The sequence below is a fragment of the Mastigoproctus giganteus genome, chromosome 6 (genome assembly GCF_048544385.1).
Source record: "Mastigoproctus giganteus isolate SK-2022 chromosome 6, ASM4854438v1, whole genome shotgun sequence".
Taxonomy (NCBI): Eukaryota; Metazoa; Arthropoda; class Arachnida; order Uropygi; family Thelyphonidae; genus Mastigoproctus; species Mastigoproctus giganteus.
The window spans coordinates 192,524,366-192,545,661 of record NC_143580.1 but is presented as its reverse complement, the minus strand read 5'-3'; the positions used below and the strand labels follow the sequence as shown (position 1 = coordinate 192,545,661).

At 40.0% G+C, this 21,296-nt stretch overlaps 1 protein-coding gene across 1 annotated transcript in view; it reads right to left on the bottom strand.

The window, feature by feature from the left end:
• LOC150084837 (1-phosphatidylinositol 4,5-bisphosphate phosphodiesterase-like) overlaps positions 1–21,296 on the bottom strand; it is a 314,913-nt gene that overhangs the window by 53,196 nt on the left and 240,421 nt on the right. Inside the window, exons 23-24 of the mRNA XM_090376641.1 lie at positions 5,909–6,008; positions 167–271 (exon numbers count right to left, since the gene is read on the bottom strand). Of these exons, the coding sequence (XP_090232767.1) occupies positions 167–271; positions 5,909–6,008 (205 nt within the window). The remainder of the gene's footprint in view (positions 1–166; positions 272–5,908; positions 6,009–21,296) is intronic.

Genomic DNA, 21,296 nt, shown 5'->3' with positions numbered 1-21,296 from the left:
GCGAGTCAGCTCTAAATGGATGGCAACCTCAAATAACCACAAAATTTATGCACTGTAAAAACTATGGATGAATTTTACCACTACATATAAAGTTCTGTGAAGATTTACCATATACTGAAAGTATACAATATATTTCAGTGACGAAAGAATAAAATCTTCATATTACCTCCTAGTCCATCAGGCACGTAGATCTTCAGTTCTATACAGATGAAGAGCATGGCTAGCGACATGTGGAAGTTTCCTTCTGTGCGCAGCGACACGTGACGGTAACCTGCAATAACAGGGAACATTATAGGGTATCAAGTACCAACAATACATGTTCAGGCAGAACATGTATTGTCGAACAGGTTTTAGCCTCCATGAACCTGTGTGCAACAAGAAGAAAACATGCATTGTTTAACCCCATTTTAATTCGGTTCGTGAATCAAACTCATTTAAATATAATATTTTAACTTACGAGAAATGGAATTCAAAATGTCATGTTATCCTTGTTCCTATATTCATTATAGGACTTATTGATCGTTCTTCCATTACCTGGTGAGTATGGGCTTGGCACACCCAGGGTCCTGAGCTGGATATCTTCATTCTTCTCTTTCTTGGCGATTCCCTTTTGTCTCTCTCTCTCTCTCTCTCTCTGTCTTAGGGTAACTCGGGAATTTTTTTTGGCTGGTGCAGCATAAGCCTCGGGCTTCCTTGCACAATATAATAATAATAAAAAGAATGGTAGGAAAATAGAGGCGAGTGATCATTATTCTTTTTATGACCACAATGCTGGATACGTGAATGTCCAAACAGGAACTGTGTTCTTAGTCAATTAAGGCGATCGGAATGTCTATTAAGAGAACTGATTTGCGAAGAATAAAGTATAATTTTAGTTATACATGACTGCACTAGCCTACTAAACAGTGCCAGTTTAATCAAGACTTTGAACGAGTTGTGTTCTTCGTGGGCGTTATCCATAAGTATTGACAGTAACTACTTACACTTGTTACACCAAAACACATTATAGCACCTTTTCCAGAGTCCATAAACACAAACTCTTCTTGGGGATATATATTCCTCACTAGACATCAGTTTCTGAACTAGTTACGATTACTCAAACCTCCGATATCTGTTAACTCTTACTGAATAAACCATTACGAAGGTCAGATCTTTGTATCGTTGTTTCTGTTAAATTTTCTAAAAAAAAAAAGTTTCTTATTTGATTTTCCTTTTAATATAATCCTCCCCCCCTGCCCCAACCCCAATCAATATTTTGAACTTACTTTCATTTTACATGAATTTGCACTCAACTGTGTTTTTTTTTTTTTTTTTCCCTAATTCATTTTTTTTCCTAATTCACTTCCTAATTCATTTCACAAATATACGTGGTCTCAATTATAATCTCAATGATGTCCATTTCCACTTGCAGTCTGCCAAACCCCATGTACTTTTTCTGACAGAATCTCAGTTATCGGTTGATTCAACTATTGCTAATCTCAGATGCCCAAATTATTCGCTGTATGATTCCTTTCACCTCAGAGATGGTACTTGTGCATATGCCCGTTCTGATATTCCCTGTCAGGGAGACTTGGCAATTTGGAATCTCCTCTCTTTGATCTTCTCTGGCTTAAAATCTCTCTACCTCATTGTGTCAAATTCATCTGTTGTCTCTACCGTTCTCCTAACTCCACTAATCACTTCGAGCTCTTTGACTTCCTCTCTTTGCAACGTGACTTTCTCCAGTCCAACTTTCCTAACAGTGAGGTAATTTTTCTTGGTGATTTTAATGTTCACAACTACAGCTGGCTTCCGTTTTTCTAGTCACACCGACCCAGCAGGTCGAGATGCTGAGGCTTTTGCAATTACTAATGACCTAGCACAGATTGTTCATTTACCTACAAGAATACTGGACAATCCTAATCATACAGCCAATACGCTTGATCTTTTTCTCACAAACAACCCTTCTAAGTACACGGTCGAAGTGAGAGGTCCTTTAGGCACTTTAGGTCACAACTTGGTGATTGTCTCTTCTCCAATGGAACCTATATCTCATGGCTATTCCCAACCTCGTGTTGTTTGGCATTACAAGAATGCAAAATGGGATGACCTGCGAGACTTCTTTTCTTCTTTTCCTTGGTCGGATTACTGTTTCAAAACTTCTGATGTCAACGTTTGCTCAGGTCGTGTCAGTGAAATTATTCTTGCAGGAATGGAATCCTTTATCCCACACTCCACTTTAAAATCTCGTTCTTTATCTAAACCTTGGTTTTCCAATAAATGTGCTAAGGCTGTTCAAGAGAAGAATGTTGCATATTGTAATTGGCTTGTTTCTAATTCTTCAGTTTCATTTTCAGCCTACACCAAAGCTTGCAACAATTGTAAAGCAGTTATTAATCAGTCCAAACTAGAGTTTGATCAGGCTAAGAGTAGAAAACTTGCTTCCTGCCCTAATGGTAGCCGAGCATTCTGGTCTCTTGCCAAAGCTATTGGCTGCAACTTTTGCCCATTGGAAGTACTTTTTCAGAAAACTTAGCAAAAGGAAAAAAAAAAAAAAAAAAACAACGGTAGAGATATTTCCTGGCCTTTGAAATGGATTACGATATTTACACTTCCGTTTACCAAGGCTCCAGGAATGAATTCTTGATAATAAATGATTGTTGTTTATACTGACATTTTTTTTTATGTGAAAATATCTATAGTGGCACCTAAGAATGGAATGCAATGGAAGTTTAGCAACACGTCACCCTAGCCATGCAACTGGTGAGAAATGTGATGTGAAATACCGAACTTAAAGCGATAGCAGATGGGGGCCACGGTGGCAACGTTGCCTGCTTGAAGAATAGCTAGTCGAGGTTCGATTCCAGCACTACCCTTATGGGAATTTTCCCAGGGGCATTCAGCATTGAGTTTGGCAGTCTCAAACCGTGGTCGTGAGGTTTTCCACTGGGATTGACTCTGGTTTTGCCCTCACAACAGACAAACCGCCCTTTGCGACACGGAGGGGTACACGAAAATTTGATAGGGCTAGCGATGCAAGTAGACTAAACTCCGCAGCGAAAATGCTGTGGACCTTACTCTGGAGGGCAGGGGGTTAGTGGGGCACCCACGCTACCATCACAAGGTAAGTTTCGGGCAGTCTATTTAACAGACACGTGTTCTGCTCCTTAAAAAATGCATTGCATGCACTAATTTCAGCTGCAGATAAAATCCACCGATTAAAATGCAAACAATTATGTGCAATTTTAGGGAGGAGCATGTTCAGCAAAAATCAATTTGCACCTGCTGCAAAAAATATGTAAGTTCGTAAAAAAAAAAAAAAAAAGAAGTTAACGTGCGCAGAACATTTAATTTCAGGAGCGTTAGCAAACACTAATAATAATTATTATTATTAGCTAATATGGTGCAAGGAAACCAGAGGCTTATGCTGCACCAGCCAAAAAAAAAAAAAAAAAAATTCCCGGACTACCCTGAGAGAGAGAAAGAAGTAGAAAGGAATCACCAAGAAAGAGAAGAATGATGATATCCAGCTCAGGACCCTGGGTGTGTCAAGCCCATACTCACCAGATGTGACCCCTGGGGGAGTTTTCATAATTTACAGCAAAAAGCACTATTTGTGTGCGAACAGAGAAAATTTATTTCTGGGCATGCCAGCAAGCGGCGCCTCCATAGCCAGGTGGGAAGGAGCAGCAGTGCGTAGCACATGCTTCTTGATTACACTGGGGTTCGAGCCCGTGACCACAAAATACTGAAAGGTCAGGGAATGACCACCGCATATCCCGGAGCAATATGGCCTTAGTTGCTAATGCTCCTAAAAAAAAAAAAATAAAATAAATAAATGTCAGCAAGCATAATATCCAGTGCTTCAGCTATGGATAGCCCATGTGATATGCAGTATATTCCAAAAAAAACAAAGTGAAACAGCTATAGCGGAACTAAAAATGGAATGTAATGGAAATTCAAATGTTTCAGGACTCCAATTATGGCGCGCCTTCTACTTGACCTTAGTGGCTGCGTAAAAGTGTACATGCAGTACACTTCACTGAAAATGTAACATACTAATTTACTTTAAAGATGAAATGAACAAGGCAATACTGTAGCTAGGGCTTTTGCCGGCCGGGGCAGTCCCTGGGTTTACTGCCCCTCTCAATACACTCCAGAAATACTACAAAAAGTCAAAACGATGTATAGGGAAATAAATTAAAACACTGTTTATTTTTGAAGTAAAACTTCAAAAATAAAGTTTTATTTAGAAAAGCAAGAAAAGTGTTATTTTTCTTGCTTTTCTATTAGCAAAATCGTCGATGACATTGTCGAAGTCTATTTCATCACTCAGTTGCTGTTCTATAGACAGTATGGCAAGATTTCTTAAATGCAAGGTACTCACTGTAGATCTTAGGTAATTCTTAATCAATTTTTAGAAAAACTCCTCTCACAACTAGCAACACTCTCTCAACACAACAACCTCTTAACATAACAACAAAAACAACCTCTCACAACATAAATAAAAAAATTGTTGAAAGATAAAATTGTCTCACGTGAAAAGTGCCACCTGGTGGTGGATCCCCCCCCCCCCCAGCTATGCCACTGGCACAAGGCATACTAATTTTTCTCGAATCACTCAGTGCAGCCTGCGAAACAAATATAATTCTGGATATGGCCCCTGTACAGTAAAAGGCTGGATACCACTGGTCTAGTATTAACCCAGTAAGAATGAACAGTGTGAATAACAGAACACATTTACTTTTACACAGTCATACTTCCTGCAATACTAATTGCAGGAAGTATGACTGCAACAATACAAAATTTGACTATATTTGAACATTTGCATTTCCGTTACATTCCATTTTTAGTTCCGCTATAGCTGTTTCACTTCGTTTTTTTGGAATATACTGCATATCACGTGGGCTATCCATATACTGTAGCTGAAGCGGTGGATATTATGCTTGTTGACATGCCCAGAAATGAATTTTCTCTGTTCGCGCACAAATAGTGCTTTTTGCTGTAAATCATGACAACTCCCCCAGGGGGTCACATCTGGTATCGGCTTGGCACACCCAGGGTCCTGAGCTGGATATCATCATTCTTCTCTTTCTTGGTGATTGCTTTCTACTTCTGGTCGGGCCTGCACATATTTGATACAAAAAATAGATTTCACAACATCAACACGTTGCTTCGTAACTTCAACAGTAATATTCACCACAACGAGCTCTAGAGTCTTTTAAATTCATTTATTTCCACGTCTAATGTACATGGTTCTTGAAATAATTAAAAAATTTAAAATGCTGTTTTAGTTCACTTTCCGCGCGGCCGTATAAAAATTATTCATGGGCCGTTGGTTGGCTACCACTGTACTAGACAATGAGAAATTCAAATCTAAGTAATCCTTTCAGCTCTATCTAACAGTAAAAAGCCAGCAAATTAGGGCTTCTTTAGATAAGTGCTGCAGAGCGTCAGCCTCAGTGAATCTATAGTGTTTTTCTCATTTGCTAGAAGGTTTCACGAAAGAGAGTCAAGTTTCTCTCTCTTGAACTTAAAGGTGGTTTTTCAGCCAAATACCAAACCACTGTGTGTATTATTCGAGTCGCGTACTTCAGTGGTGTTCTGGCGCTGTTTCCTCAATAAGATCTTGTTCGAGTGGACTATAAATTAGGCGCAAACTTCCTTACATGGCAATTACTCAGTCGATAAACTTACGTGCGAGGGGTAAAGAGTCCGACAAGAGCCGTTATATAATAATTATGCAATGGCCGTTGCAATGCATTATAATATGCCGCAACCATAAAATTAGACTTCAGTTTCCAGTGGAACGTTTGTTCCTACTAATTTTGAAAGTTGAGTGGAATTCACACCATTGTTAAATATATTTTAAACAGAAAATAAGAACTAATGGCAAGGTAGTTTAAGAAATTTGACTAGCTGTTATTACCTGTTTGCAGCCCATCCATTGGTAGAATTCTCTGACCCAGAAGTTTCCCATTTTCGTCGTAAACACCAATTCTGATCACTGCAAGGTCTGGGAGCACAACCTGAACATAAAAAGACGTAACTGAAAGTGACACCTTACTTTGGGCTAGTGAACTATACAAATATAGGGAGAAAAAAAAAAAAAAAAAAAAAAAACACTATAAAAAGTCTGTAGTTCAAGTTGGCTAAGTTATTTGAGTCTGTTGATTAGGTTATCTTAATAAAGTTAGGTATTTAATGGGCCGTAACTTCCATCCAGTTTACATCACAGAGGTGTGCATATGACATCACATTCCCTAAATGCTTAAATAAAAAATATCACTTTATCAGAAAATCGGTTAGATATTCAAAATAAGTTTTTTTAATTTTAAGTGTTATTGAATACGGTTGGGTCATTTAAAATGGGTTACGGAGAAAAATAACTTTAGCAATAGCTGTGAGTAATGAAATTTTATCGACAACGGTTTTCAATCGTGATCAAGATTATTCCAAAAACATGTAGAAACAAAAAACTTTTGATGTGAAAACATCTTTGCCGCACCTACTATATTTTTGGACTGAAACAAAACCAATTGGTAACGAAATTTTCTTACGGAAATGACGCTAACGATGCTAACTCTCAGTCACTATCGTTGGATCGGTAGAGTAAGACGTGAGAATAAAGCGTTACATCGTTCGTGCTAAGATATGGAAATCACGCAAATTACGTCACTTCTTAAATGACGCTAACTCAGTCACTAACGTTGATTCGGCAGAGTAAGTAGCGGGTAGTAATATTATGTAGTTAAGAAGTCTCGTGTGTCGTGAGAGAACAAAAAATAATACAGAATTTAATGAAATCTGCTTCTCAAGATTTTGATCAACATCGACCTTCTAAGTAGTGTAAGTAAGTTACAGGCGTAAGCATAGAACGTTACATCGTTCATAACTTCGGTTCTAGCTGTTCGATTAATCAGTTTAAAAATTCAAATGGTTTTGATTTAAGAACGCAACAATGAAACAATCACTTCAACAAACAACAGTCACTTCTTACAATTTACAATAGTTTTTGGTTATGACGTCATACTATTAAACAAATGGATTTCGCTAAGTATTGAATTATAAAAATACCAAATCTAATTTCAGATTAACAACCTATAAGAGTATTTCGAAGATGGCTAAAACTCCAGCTGAGCGAAATCAAGAGAATTATGCAAGAGTAAAAGCTTCAAAGCCACCGAAGAAGACTCTCATGCCGACAAAGAAACGAGTTCAAAAACACAGAGAACGAGGGAAAAAAAAAAAAAAAAAATATATATATATATATATATATATATATATATATATATATATATATATATATATATATATATATTTTATATGCATATGCAGAGTTTAATAAAATCTGTTTCTCAAAATTTTGATCATCAACCTACATCGGCTTCTCGTCGAGAAGCTGAACCGTCAACATCACGAAATTATTTTCAAGAATTATTATTGTGGATTATTTGCGTGACACAGAGCGAAATGGAGACAGAATAAATAATGACAAGTTTAATATTAATTGGAAAATATACATATATTAAATACATACAAAAGCTTTCGGTTAGTTTGTTAACCTTCATCAGTCAAACTGACAGATAAGAGTGTGGAATATGAGGGCGTGTACTGCCAGTCATGTATATGAACTGCGTGATTAATTGTTGGATGTTGAAGCCTGTGGCGCATGTGAACGTTGCCAACGTTTGTCATTCATCAAAATGGTTGCTTCAATGATAGGGTGGACACGACATCCACTGCTCCTGTTGACTGAGGCTTTTTTTTTGGTAGTTGTTGGCGCATAGGCTTCTGTGGTCATAATGCACCTCCCAAGGTTTTTTGCAGTACTTTGATCCAAGCCCGAGGCGGGAATCGAACCCGCGACCTTTGGGTTGCCAGGTTGACTGAGGCATTAGAGCATGTGATGTTCAACGACTCCAGCCAGGCGCGTCGCGGTAGTGGCAGGACCTATCTACAATCACGACATCGCGGTGTGGGTCAATGTCGTGGTGGGTTGACCAGAAGTGTTTGGCAATGGCCGAGTGTTCTATATCCGCTAAGCGGATGGCTCTTTCGTGTTCCGAAAGACGTTTTCCGAGCAGTCGCCCAGTTTCCCCAATGTAACAGCTAGTGCAGTTATGGCAAGAGATGCGGTAGACTAGACCACTTTGTAGTAAGGTGGGAACCGGTGTTTTCACTTTAGAGATGAGGGATCGTAACTTTCTGCCTGGGAGTTGTACGCATTTTATCCCATGTGATTTTAGGACCCTAGAAACCTGTTGTGATAGGTTTGGGTAGTATGGGATAAAAGCGCTAGCGGTTCAGTCATTACCTTGGATGTTCCTGTTGGTCGCTACGTGGTCATGTGTTTGTATGTCATACCTGTCAAGGGTGGGGTAGCCACACCTCGCAAGATTCGCCTTGACTTTAGCAATCTCGGTGCGCAAAGATCTATAGAACTAGAGAGGGTCCAGGCACGGGTTAACAAGGTTCATGCAGTGGCAAGATGGCTGCGCGCATGTGCTGACCGGAAGTTGGTAAATTGGCCAGCACACATTGGTTTACGATAGACAGTTGTCTTCAAGCGCGTGCCCTCGTGTCGGACAAGGGTATCTATGTCTGTCGCCTTTCATAAAATTCACCATCGAACTAGAATCGGACAATACCATACTTAGACACCCTTGTCCGACGCGAGGGCACGCGATTGAAGACAACTGTTAATCGTAAACCAATGTGTGCTGGCCGATTTACCAACTTCGGTCAGTACACGCGCGCAGCTATCTCGTCGTTCTGATCGGCGTGGAGTGACGCTAATCATCTTATTTACATAGCCATGAAAATAATGAGACTAAGAACTCGAGATTCGTTAACAGTTGCTTTTAAATACATCGGAAAAGACACTAAGCTCACCAAAAAATAAATCCAATATTGAGAATACGTCTACAACTACATTGGAAACAATTTAGCATTTTCGAAAGATATTGTCGGTAGTCATTGACAGTTCACCTAACCAAAGCTCGAAAGCATCACTGATTGATTGCCAGCATCATGAACATCTCATCTTAATGTGTGTGTACCACATAACAGAGGTTCTCCCTAATTTGGGACCTATCGTGGTAACACCACGATAGGTCTCAAATTTGTTTGATAGAAATAAAAACACGTAAGACTTAAGTCAAGTAAATATTTGCATCGTTTTCAATTTTTGTCTCTGGCTAAAAGCGAGGAATCCACGCAGTGGGTTCCTCACTTTCAGCCAGAGACAAAGTAAACCCAATTCAGTTCCTTCTGCTGAAAAGGTGATAGAATAATTATTTTGGGATGCTGATGGAGTGATACGAGTGGATTACCTTCAGAAAGGCCAGACAGTCACAGGAGCATATTACGCAGACCTTGTGAGGCGTTTGCGTGAAAACATTGAAGACAAACGGCGAGGAAAACTTAGCAAAGGAGTCTTGTTCCACCAGGACACTGCCCTTGCTCACAAGTATACCACTGTCATGGCTGCACTGCATGAGTGCAGTTTTCAAACCTTGGACCATCTCCCATATTCACTGGCTCTGGCGCCATTCGATTTTCACCCATTTCCTAATTAAAAAAAAAAAAAAATACAATACTTGGCTGCATCTCTTTTCCCATAGACAGTGACGTCATTGCTGCAGTGAATACATTCCTGGAGGTCCAAGAGAAAGCTTTCTTCGCAGCTGGAATCAACGCATTGCAGCATCAGTGGCAAAAGTGTATTGTCTCCAAAGGGAACTATGTTGAAAAGTAACACGTTACCAGACCGTTTAAATAAACTCTTCAAACGCCCCTCGTATTAATATTTAGGCAAATTAGTTTTTCTCCACGGCAAATATATTTGAGTTATTGCGATTTCTGGACAACGTTTAGGCGTTCTTACGTTTCCTTTCGCCGACCGGGCTAGCCGAGTGGGTAAAGTACCTGCCCGGCAACCCAAAGGTCGCGGGTTCGATTCTCGCCTCGGGCTTGGATCAAAGTACTGCAAAAACCTTGGGAGGTGCAATATGGCCACAGAAGCCGATGCGCCAACAACTACCAAATCAAAAAAAAAAAAAAAAAACGTTTCCTTTCTTTATGGAATCCTGGTTTATGATAGTAGGAAAACTGCCATTTTACGAGGGGCACTCGAAAAAAGATTATCTACCTCGGTAATAAAGAAACAACACAGACGTTTTTTTTTTTTTTTTTATTTCATGTCTTTTATTTTTATTTTATTTCTTTTCATTTCATTTCTTCGTGTCCTCCGTTTTGAGAGCAAAATAGAAATCTTTGTTCTGGTCTCTGAAAAAGCCATTTACAGCTTCCTTGAAATCGTTGTCACTTGAAAATTCCCCATCAGTTTCCTGAAGAGGAAGTAATCGCGGGGGGGGGGGGGAGTTAGGTTTGGACTGCAGAGCGTACCGTAACTCTTGGAATCCGCACTCTTTCAGAACTGCAATTGCTTTATGGGACTTATGTACAGAAGCATTGTTATAAAGACGTATGATACCTTTAACAACGTATGTGTCTTGAATGATTGTTTTCTAATATGACATGTAGTCTATCAAAAGAATTCTTCCATATCCCAAAATTGGTGGCCATGATGGTTCGGCGGTGTTTCTACCGCACGGACTCCTGTTTTATTTCCGGATCCCGGTGATGAATCCACTTTAAATATTTATAAATTTTTTAAAAAAGGCACGTGAATCTGCCCGTGTAAGTTTTCCTCACAAATTTGAGCCTTGTCCTGTTGCTGAAGATGTGTGAACATTTCTGGCACCTACCAGAAGTGACCTTTGACATGATCAAGTGTTCACAGATGATAGTCAGCATCAACCCACTAGAAGTATTATATTCTCTGACACTTCAATAACATCTATCCTACATAACCATACTTTCAATATTTTTTTCCACATTTCTGGAGTTGCCACTTCTTTTGGTCGGCCCAAGCCGTGGTGGGAAGATCATTTGTGGATTCTCCACCTCATTTAAACTTATTAAATCAAAATTTTATCTGGCATTCAGAATGCACTTTTTTGTCGAAAATTTGATGATGGCCCGATGGTAAAGTGCCTGCCTGGCAACCCAAAGGTCGCGGGTTCGAATCCTGCCTCGGGCTTGGATCAGAGTAGTGCAAAAACCTTGGGAGGTGCATTATGGCCACAGAAGCTGATGCGCCAACAACTAACAAAAAAAAAAAAAGAAAAAAAGATGGCCCGATGCTCCCATTTCGTGACATCTACATTTTCCTTTCAGTTGGTAAATCTCTTCCGTTACTCCAGCTTCAATACTTCACTTCCAATTCAATTCACTATACCTTGACATTCTTTAACTGGGCCTTCTCTATTGTCAAGGTAGAATATTGACCGCACCTCGTATTTGTAGGATCTGCCTTCTTTACATTAAACAATGTAGTTTAAATTATTTATTTTATCAATTTGAGCCCCATAAGAAAGGAAAAAAAAACACGAATTCAAGTGCGGTAGCCAGGATATCGCACATTCCAGATGATTGTATCATAAAAACGTTTGCTAAGGAAATCAAGAAGAATATTTGTTATGAACCCAGGGTCTTTTTCCATCTCGCTCGAAAAATATTGCTTGCATATTAACTCGCATGCCACGAAGGTGTGCAATAAAGTGGTCTTGAAGGTCTTGCAAGTAACGATCAACATTCATCGTGCAATCAGACTGTTCCGACAACTCCATCAGATGAAACAGCGAAACGCATATTGTAATGCATTTTTTGGCATTGGCATTCTCTACTGTTAAATCTTTAAAACGCAGTAATCAACCAACGGATCGTTTAGGTATACCAGTTTGGACATGTTTCTGAACTGTTTTTATTTGTGAACCTTATTAAATCGGATACAAAACTACCATGCGTGAAATGAACTCAGCAAATGTTGCTATCGAAGCGACCTCGAAACAGCGGCTTGCTTCAAACGAAATGGAAGGGAAAATTTAAAGACGCAGCGGCAACCGTATCAGCGCACTGGAAACTTAAAAAAAAAACTTTTCCGAATACTCGCGTGTTATTGAGGCGGTTCGCTGACCTACACGAACAACCGCCGTTAACCTAAAATAAAAGAAAGGCATCGATTGCTCGACATGGGGCATTGTGGCGATGACAGTGGAAGCTGGCATTGATTTCAGGTTTTTGTTAAGATTGAGGTAGGGCACGGTGAACATTAAGCGAAAGAATGTAGAATGGAAAGAAGTTGAGGTAGGTGTTCGTCTGGATCAAGGGCAGTATAGCCTTCGTGTTTTTTTTTTTTTTTTTTGTGGGAATCGGGAAGTCATCAACATAGGAAAAATCATTCTATTTACAAATAATGTAGAAGCAGCGCGTGCAAGAATATTTTGATTTATTTCCATTCACAGAATTCAATTCATACACATTTAAGAAAGTTCCGAAACAGGGGGAAAATGAAGCAATAACAAAATATATTAAAATTTAAATATTTAATGCACGTATTTTTTTTTTTTTTTTTAGAGTAACAACGATTTCGGAATATCTTGAGATAGGTTTGCTAATAATTGTGATTTGTGCACAGTGGGAAGGAGGCTCACTAATGAGACAGAAGTTACGAAGTCTTTAAAATGTACACGGAGGTCCGCCTTTACCCAAGGGGTATATTGAATCGTTTAGGAAGGGAAATGCGTTACTTGGAAACGCACAATATGATTTAGCAATTTAGAGATAGATCATATTAGATCTGAACACTGGTTGGGTGCGCTGAAGTGCCAAAGCACCTGAGGCTATGTGGGCATTAGTACGTTGGTGTCTGTAATTGCGTGTTTCTGGATGAAAAACTGGAGTTTAAAAAATAAAGCCACGTAATCCTCGCCTGAGACAGCCTAACTCGGCCACGTTGTGAAAAAGCCCAACCAATTCAAGCCTTTTTTCACCCGGTGAAAGCAGACGTCATTATATCCACTGTGCTACCCCGCGAGGGCATCTGAACGCTGACGAATATTTTCGTTTGCCATTTATTTTATGGCAGTGATTCGCAACCGGGTGGCGCGCTCCACTGGGGGACGTAAGAGATTCTGAATGGGAACGTTGGTAGTTTGAAAAAGCATATTCAATATCATAAAAACCAGAGAAATATATACTTAAGGTTATTAAGGAAATTACGATTTTGAGGGCATCATTTGTGACGCATAGCTTGTCTCATTACTCTGCACATGCAATAAGTGCCAACGGTACGAAGTACGACATCCGGGAATAGCTACGGTAGTTGCATCATTCTGATGGCAACAAATGAAAAAAAAAAAAAAAAAAAAAACCAGAAAATTGAGTTTTTATATCAAGTACGATTTTTACATATATTGCAAAAGATGGCTGTAAATTGCTAAGTAAGTTAATCCCATGGTGAATACTACAAATATCTGGGTGTCATTATTAATATTAAACTTTCTTTTTCGCAACATTTGGAGTATCTTGGTGAAATGGTTAAAAATTTTTCCTCATCAATTTTACGAATAACTAGAACTGAGTGTGGATTAAGGAAGAAAGCAGCAGTTTTACGATTATTATTATCATTAGCCATATGGTGCAAGGAAGTCTGAGGCTTTTGCTGCACCAGCCAAAAAAATCGGGATCCTGGGTGTGCCAAGCCCATACTCACCAGATGTGAGCCCCTGGGGTTAAATAACGCAGTAATTTTTCAAATTATTGCTTATGGGTTTAATATATGGTTATCTAGATATTAAACTCATAAGAAAAATTAATATCTGTACAATGGAAAATGTTACTCTCTCTGTTTAAAGTTTGTAGAGCTGTATCGAATTAATGCTCTCCAGGTTTTGTCTGGATGCATGCCCTTGGACTTACAGGGTTGTTAAAATTAAAGTATCCTTATGCAGAGGGATACTTTAATTTTAAAGCTCTGGAGCGAGTTCTAAGGCTCGTTCTGAAGAGAAATTTGGACAACAGGTACAATAAAGAATGCGCGCGCTATTTATTGGAAAAAAATAATTAGTTACAAAATTTGTCACTATATGGCGCTGTGGCAATAGGAACACTTGAACAGCGCTACAGTTATTCAATGTGTCCTCCATTTTGGTCAACAACTGTTTCCATTCGAAGAACAGCATTTTCTACAGCAGAACGTAACATGTAAACTGGAATAGCCAGCACATGACGTCTAATGCTGTCCTTCAGATCTGCCAGAGTTTGACATCCTTCCCAATACACCTGGTTCTTCAAAAAACCCCCACAACCAGAAGTCGGGCGAGGTCCAGTGATCGGGGGTGACCAAGATGTCTGGAAACAACGGCTGAAGACCCGTTCGTCTGTAAAGTGTTGCCTTAGCAATCTTTGGACACAACGGTGGATGTGGGGTGGCGCACCATCTTGCATGAATATGGTATTCTGATGGCACCCACGTTGGTGCACCTCTGGTATTGTGAAATTTGCCAACATTTCATAATATCGCTGTCCAGTGACGGTACAGGTGCGGCGTCCAGTCGGTGTTACCTGTTCAAAAAAATATGGCCGTAAATCCACACCACACTGTCACTTTTGGAGAATGCAACGGGACCTCTTGAATAACTCGAGGATTTTCTGTTGCCCAAATGCGACAGTTGCGCGTATTCACTTGTCCATTTAAACAAAAATGGGCTTCATCACTCCAAAGGATGTTCCATGGTCAAGTGATATCCACTGTCATTCGCGCCAGAAACTGAATTGCGTATGTGAAACGAATATCTGCATCACCATGCTTTAGCTGCTGTAGCATGTGCATCTTGTAAGGATAGTACAGCAACATCTGACGCATTACTAGCCTTACAGTGGAATAGGCATGTCAACTTCACGAGAAACAGCCGGCACACTTGCGCTACTGCATGGGGATTGACTCGATAAATCCACGACAGCCATAGCCACATCTTGAACACGAGAGGAGTCCACTCGTTTTCGACCTCTACCTGGTTGAACACCAAGATGTCCTGTCGCTTCAAATTTCGCAATTATTTCGCGGACAGCGCAAACAGTCAAAAGGTCCACGTGGGCCTTATGCGCTTCTGACGCCGGAATTCTCTGATAGTCGCAGCTGTATTGTTGCTGTTCGGACAGTACAGCTTTACTAATAGCGCCTTTTCCTGCAAGGTTGCTGTTCTGGCAGTACAGCTTCACTAATAGCGCCTTTTCCTGCAACGTTGTTGGCATTGCTGCCGAAGTGCAGGCAAACATCTATGATTTTGAAGAGACTGCTTTTTTTTTTTTTTTTTAAATAAATGGCGAGCGCATTCTTTATTGTACCCGTTGTCCAAATTTCTCTTCAGTACGAGCCTTAGAACTCGCTCCAGAGTCCTCTACATAGGGATACTTTATTTTTAACAGCCCTGTATATATTGTATGCAGGATCTTTTGTTACTTTCTGAGAAAGGATTGTGAGCTGACACTCATGGGTATAACTTCCAAAATTAACATTGAACGTAAAAAAAAGGCTAAAAAGTTGGTAACGGATGAATTAACGAGTGTTTGGCAGGAAAGATGGAATAACAGTGATGCAGGAATAGTTACTCGATTATTTATATCTGATTTAAATTTGTTAGTGGTAAAAAAATAACAGGATGGTTTTTCCCTGAGATGGAAACCTCGTATTTTATTACGGACCACGGCTCGTTTAACTCTAAATTGCATTATTTTAATTTAGTATTGGATCCTTTACGTTACTGTTCTAGTGAAGAAACATGGAATCATATTTTATATGATTGTGTTATTTATAAAGAATTCAAGAACAAGTTACGGTTTGCCATTCCAGATTTACAGCCTGGCAATGGGCATTTGTATTTATTTTCTAGATCTAACTTTAATGCTATGCAGGAATTTGCTAAAACTGTGTTTTCTAAGCGTGGCTTTTAATGAATGTATAGAGACATTGCACAATTTTTTTTTTTTTTTTTTTTTGTTTTTGTCTCCCAGGTGTGGGCAGCTTGGGAGTAGGGAGAGTTAGCACCCACCGGTATTGCACTACATCTAGTGGTACGGTGATTTGTGCACAATGCACTGCAGTAAAGTATATCCATGCCGCCTGACTTCTCGTACCTTCAGGGATGGGCACCAGGAAGCACACTCCCTGGTGGCGAAATGGCCTTTTTTTTTTTTTTTCATTCATACTATACACCCCCTTGCACTCACACTGCAGGCCCATTCGTAGAGGTTATACTTGGAAACAGAAGACACTGGTGGGGATGGACGTTAGTCCAGGTGCCCCCTTAGCCATACACATAAATTCTTAAGTATGTTGTATGCCTAAAAATGCTGAACAATGATGCCACGCAACCTTCCCGACTGGAACGACATTTGAACCAAAACCATTCAGAGCTAGCTTAAAAAAATTAAAGCGTGCGTACTCTGTACGCATGAAAGATGTTATGTGAAAACATCCGTAGCTTGGAAGAGGTTAACGAAATCCATTTTTGTAGAATAGTCTGATTGTGACCATTGAGACTACATCGCCACAATCATAAGGAAGTATGAGTGTGACGTCACAATCACATTTCCTGCAATTACTACTGCATTCAATATGTATGTGCTTGTCTAAGGTGGCACCCAGACTAACGGTCATCTCCACCTGTATACTCAAGTAGAACCTCTACAAATGGGTAAAGTGTGTGTAATATGTTATATATATATATATAATATCGGTGTAGATACACCATAGTTTACCCATAAATTTAAGTACACAAGTAGTGTTATTTGTTATTTGGTTTTTAGGAGCATTAGCAACTAAGGCCATATTGCTCTGCGATGGTCATTCCCTGACCTTTCCGCATCCTCCGTATTTGGTGGTGACGGGCTCGAACCCCGGTCTAATCAAGAAGCATGTGCTATGCACTGCTGCTCCTTCTTGCTACGGAGGCGCCCACAAGTAGTGTAAAGGCATCATTTGATTTTATCTCACATTGTGGCTACCTTCATAACGAGATACCAGGTATTGCACTACTTCGAATAAACAACGCTTCTCTAATACGGGGCCGACCGGGCTAGCCGAGTGGGTAAAGTACCTGCCCGGCAACCCAAAGGTCGCGGGTTCGATTCCCGCCTCGGGCTTGGATCAAAGTACTGCAAAAACCTTGGGAGGTGCAATATGGCCACAGAAGCCGATGCGCCAACAACTACCAAATCAATCAAAATCTAATACGGGAGACTACTGTTATTTATTCTCAGTGGATACCACCACCCAGAGACGGTTCGGAACCTGCTGGCTCACTCATCGGTGGGCGGGCAGGTACCCTGATAATGCAGACATGCCATCACGCTTGCGAAGTTAATTCCACAATAACAGTAGTCTCCTCTACTAGAGAAGCGTTATGTAGTGCAATACCTGGTATCTCGTTGTGAAAGTAGCCACAATATGAGATCCAATTTAAACGATGCCTTTCACATTACGTACTTAGTTTAATTTATGGGTAAACTATGGTGTACTTACACCGATATTATATAGTTAATTTCAACCCATAACATATTATGCCTTGAGCCTTCAAAACTACGCCACCAGGGAGTAGGCACCACCTGGGTATCTGCTACCTGGTGCCCATCCCTACGCAAGTAAAGCCGGGCCATGGTCTACTTCACTGTCTGCGCTATTTGCACTAAAAACCTCCGCACACATCGGAGGTAGTGCAATACCAGTGGGTGCCAACAACCCCGCTCCCAGGATGCCAAAAAAAAAAAAATAAATAAATAAAATAAAATAATAATAATAATAATAAATAAATAAATAAAAAAAACAACATCCAAACCATAAGAGTAGAATTCCCGCATCAGTTTTTGTTCTGATGCTAACTCGGAGTTTGAAAGGGAAATAAATACTAATAAAAAAAAAAAAAAAACCTGCAAGATTTTAATCCCGCATTAGTTTTGTTTCCGATGCCAGCAAAAGCAATCGAATAAAAATAAATAAACCTCAAGCAAGTTGTACAATTACTATTGCAGGAAGTATGATTGCAGCAATACAAATATTTGACCACAACATTTGCATTTCCCTTAAATTCCATTATTAAGTGCCGCTATGGATGTTTTTTTTTTGAAATATATGGGCTACCGTATACTATAGCTGAAGAATATATAGTGCTTTTGCAGCAAATCATGAATTACTGTTTGCTAACGCGCCTGAAATAAAATTTCTACACATTAACTACCTTTTTTTTTTTTTTTAATGAACTTATATTTTGAAACAAACCCCAGCAATTGATTTTTGCTGAACAGCATAATTATTTGCATTTTAATTGATGGATTTTGGCTGCAGATGAAATTAGTGCATGCAATGCATTCTTTTAAGGATGCAGGACACGTCTAAATAGACGCAAACCTACCTTGCGATGGTGGCGCGGGTGCCCCACTAACCCCCTTCCCTCAAGAGGAAAGTCCGCAGCGAAAACGCTGCGGAGTTTAGTCTACTCGCGTCCCTAGCCCTATCAAATTTTCGTGTACCCCTCCGTCGCGAAGGGCGGTTTGTCTGTTGTGAGGGGAAAACCGGAGTCAATCCCGGTGAAAAACCTCACGACCACGGTTTGAGACCGCCAAACTCAATGCTGAATGCCCCTGAGAAAATTCCCATAAGGGTAGTGCTGGAATCGAACCCCGATCAGCTGTTCAGCAAGCCGGCAACGTTGCCACAAGGCCACCGTGGCCCCGTATGCAATCGTTTAAGTTCGGTATTTCACATCACATTTCACACCAGTCGCGTGGCTAGTGTGACGTGTTGCTAAACACGTGCCGCCCTAGATGTTTTCACTTAAAAAACCGGCAGAATTTTTTTGCCAAGCAAGATTGGACAGTACTGGAACATACTTTCTGCAATCCATAAAGGCGTGAAAGCTTTGCATGAAATAGCTAATTGAATCGCAAAGCAAAAGAAAATTCATACCATTGGAGAGCCACTTGTAAAGACTTGTAAAGTGCGGGCAAAATTTTACTTGGAAAGGAAATTGAGAACAAATTACAGAATATTTCCCTGTCTGATTCTACAGTGATGCGCCGAATTGATTAATTATCTGAGGATATCAAACTTCAAAATCTGCAAAAGATCGAATAATCGCCTTTTTTTTTTTTTTTTTTTTTTGCTATTAGATCATCCTTGAATTCAGGAGAAGTCCCCACGGACTGGACATGTGCAAATGTATCCCCAATTCACAAAGGGGGATCGAAGGGTGACACGAGTAATTACAGCCCAGTTAGTATAAATTGATACATGGGAATGTAAGAACAATGTTTGAGTAATCATCGAGGATTCAAATTAAATAAGATACAACTGATACAAATTGATGTTAATAATTTGTAAATTGAGAATAGTTGATGAGAGAGAGACAGTGTAGTGTAGTGTAGTGTAGTGTAGTATGGTGCAGACATAGCTGCAGTATTTGCAACTGTAGCTAGATCTGCAATTGGACATCCATTTTGCACTAGAATCACTGAAGGGTATAGTGGATATTTTCCCCTTCATTTTCTGAATCTCATCCCAAACTACATTTGAGTTGGCAGCTTACGTTATGGAGCAAGTAAAGCGGATCCAAGATTCCCTTTGGCTCTGACGTTGGACATAATTTGTTTTGGAACGTGGAGGTTTAAATGATATTAAATTTTCTGTGGTGGGACATTGGGGGAATAAATCCCACGCCTTGTATTGGGCTTTTCTTGCTGTTGTGCATTCTGAATTCCACCAAGGATTTAGAAATGGTGGAAGCCGTGCAGACGTTTTTAGAATTGCAACTGGTGCTGCAAGGGCAATGCCTTCTGGAATGTACGTAACTGCATCACTGATGGGATCCTGGGTGATTCTTGGATGTTAAACTGTCAGATGTTCGAAGGCGGTCCAGTTATCCTAATCAAACTTTCAATAAGATATCCTTGATGGCTGACATGGTATTTTTTTTCAGTAGGAAGAAAGATCACAGGGACCTCCATGTAAACAAAGGGAGGAGAGGTGAGGATAAAGAGATCCATCGCAGTAAACGTACGGGCAGGCGTGTGCAGAAATATGTTCGTTCCCACATTTAGAAGAGAGAGTTCGTTATTTTCAAGTATACGTTATATTTTACGCCTCTCATATTAGTGTCTCTGCACTACCCCAGAGGATATTATGTCCATTAAGATCTCTTAATATTAATGGGATCATCAAGGTCTGTATAGGAGATGTTGATCCCCAGTGGCAAATATATCGAACAAATTGTTAGAGGAAACCCTACAAAGAGGCGAGTGGCAACCGCTTCGATGGCGGTTGTAAGAGGTACTGCTTGCAAAGAGATATGGTTTCCTACTAAGATGGCGACTCCACCATGAACAATTCCATCCCTAATCCTGTTTTTGTGTATTATGCTAACGTTACGTAAAGTAGGGTTTCATCTGCCTTCAGATAAGTCTCCTGCAAACAGAGCAACACTGGAAGAGGGCCTTGATATCACCAACATTCCGTCGAAATCCTTATGAATGAATTCGGACATAATTTGAGCTTTCCGGATCCGTCGGACGGCTTCTGAAGTGCTGAAGGCTTAGTTTTTTCAGTCTTCGATTTATTTTTTTGGGAAGTATGTCTTGTGTCCATTTCTTCCTGAGAAAAGAGTTTCAAGACTGAATCGCCTAGCACCTCCTTTACCTCAATATCCATGTTTTCCTGTGTTACAGGGAGTACACATCACGATTTTTAATCATCTCTATCAGATTTTGTTACTGGAGGAGTAATAGGAGGCACAGATATAGGAGTGGCAGCAGATTGTTCCTTCTCTGAGGTTTTTGAGAGTTTAGTAAGTAGCGTGCGATGGGAGTAAATGACTCTGATGGTGTTCAGCTGGTACACGTCTCAGAAACCTTCTGGGCATATGAAGGCTTGCAGCTATTTACTGTCAGGTGCGTTTTGTACCTTTTAATTGGAAATGTTCAGTTCTGTTTCCAGTTTTTTAATTTCTTTCTCTTCCTTCCTTCCTTTCATCACTGGCATGCTCGAAGAGTATGCAGGGTGCACTCAATGGCAATTTGTAAAATATTCAGCTTCAAAGACAAGAAAATTAGCATTAAATCTGAACCTTCCTGGCTTTCGTGGTCTTTAGCACAACATCGAGCACAGGCTGTTTGTGATTGGCCGTACTTTTGGCACTTAAACAGGTCAGTGGATTTGAATGTAAATCCTTACTGGGCAGTTTAAGTAGCCTGCCTTGGTGGAATTTGGAGGCCGTGTGGAGAATGTAAAGATGAGAACTCGAATAGGAACGAGATTCTCATGTTTTCGCTTCACATCTTTCAATTCAGGGCATATCTCTTCTTCATAGACATGAAGATCCCACTCTGATATGACACCATATAGTTTCGAGTTTTACGTG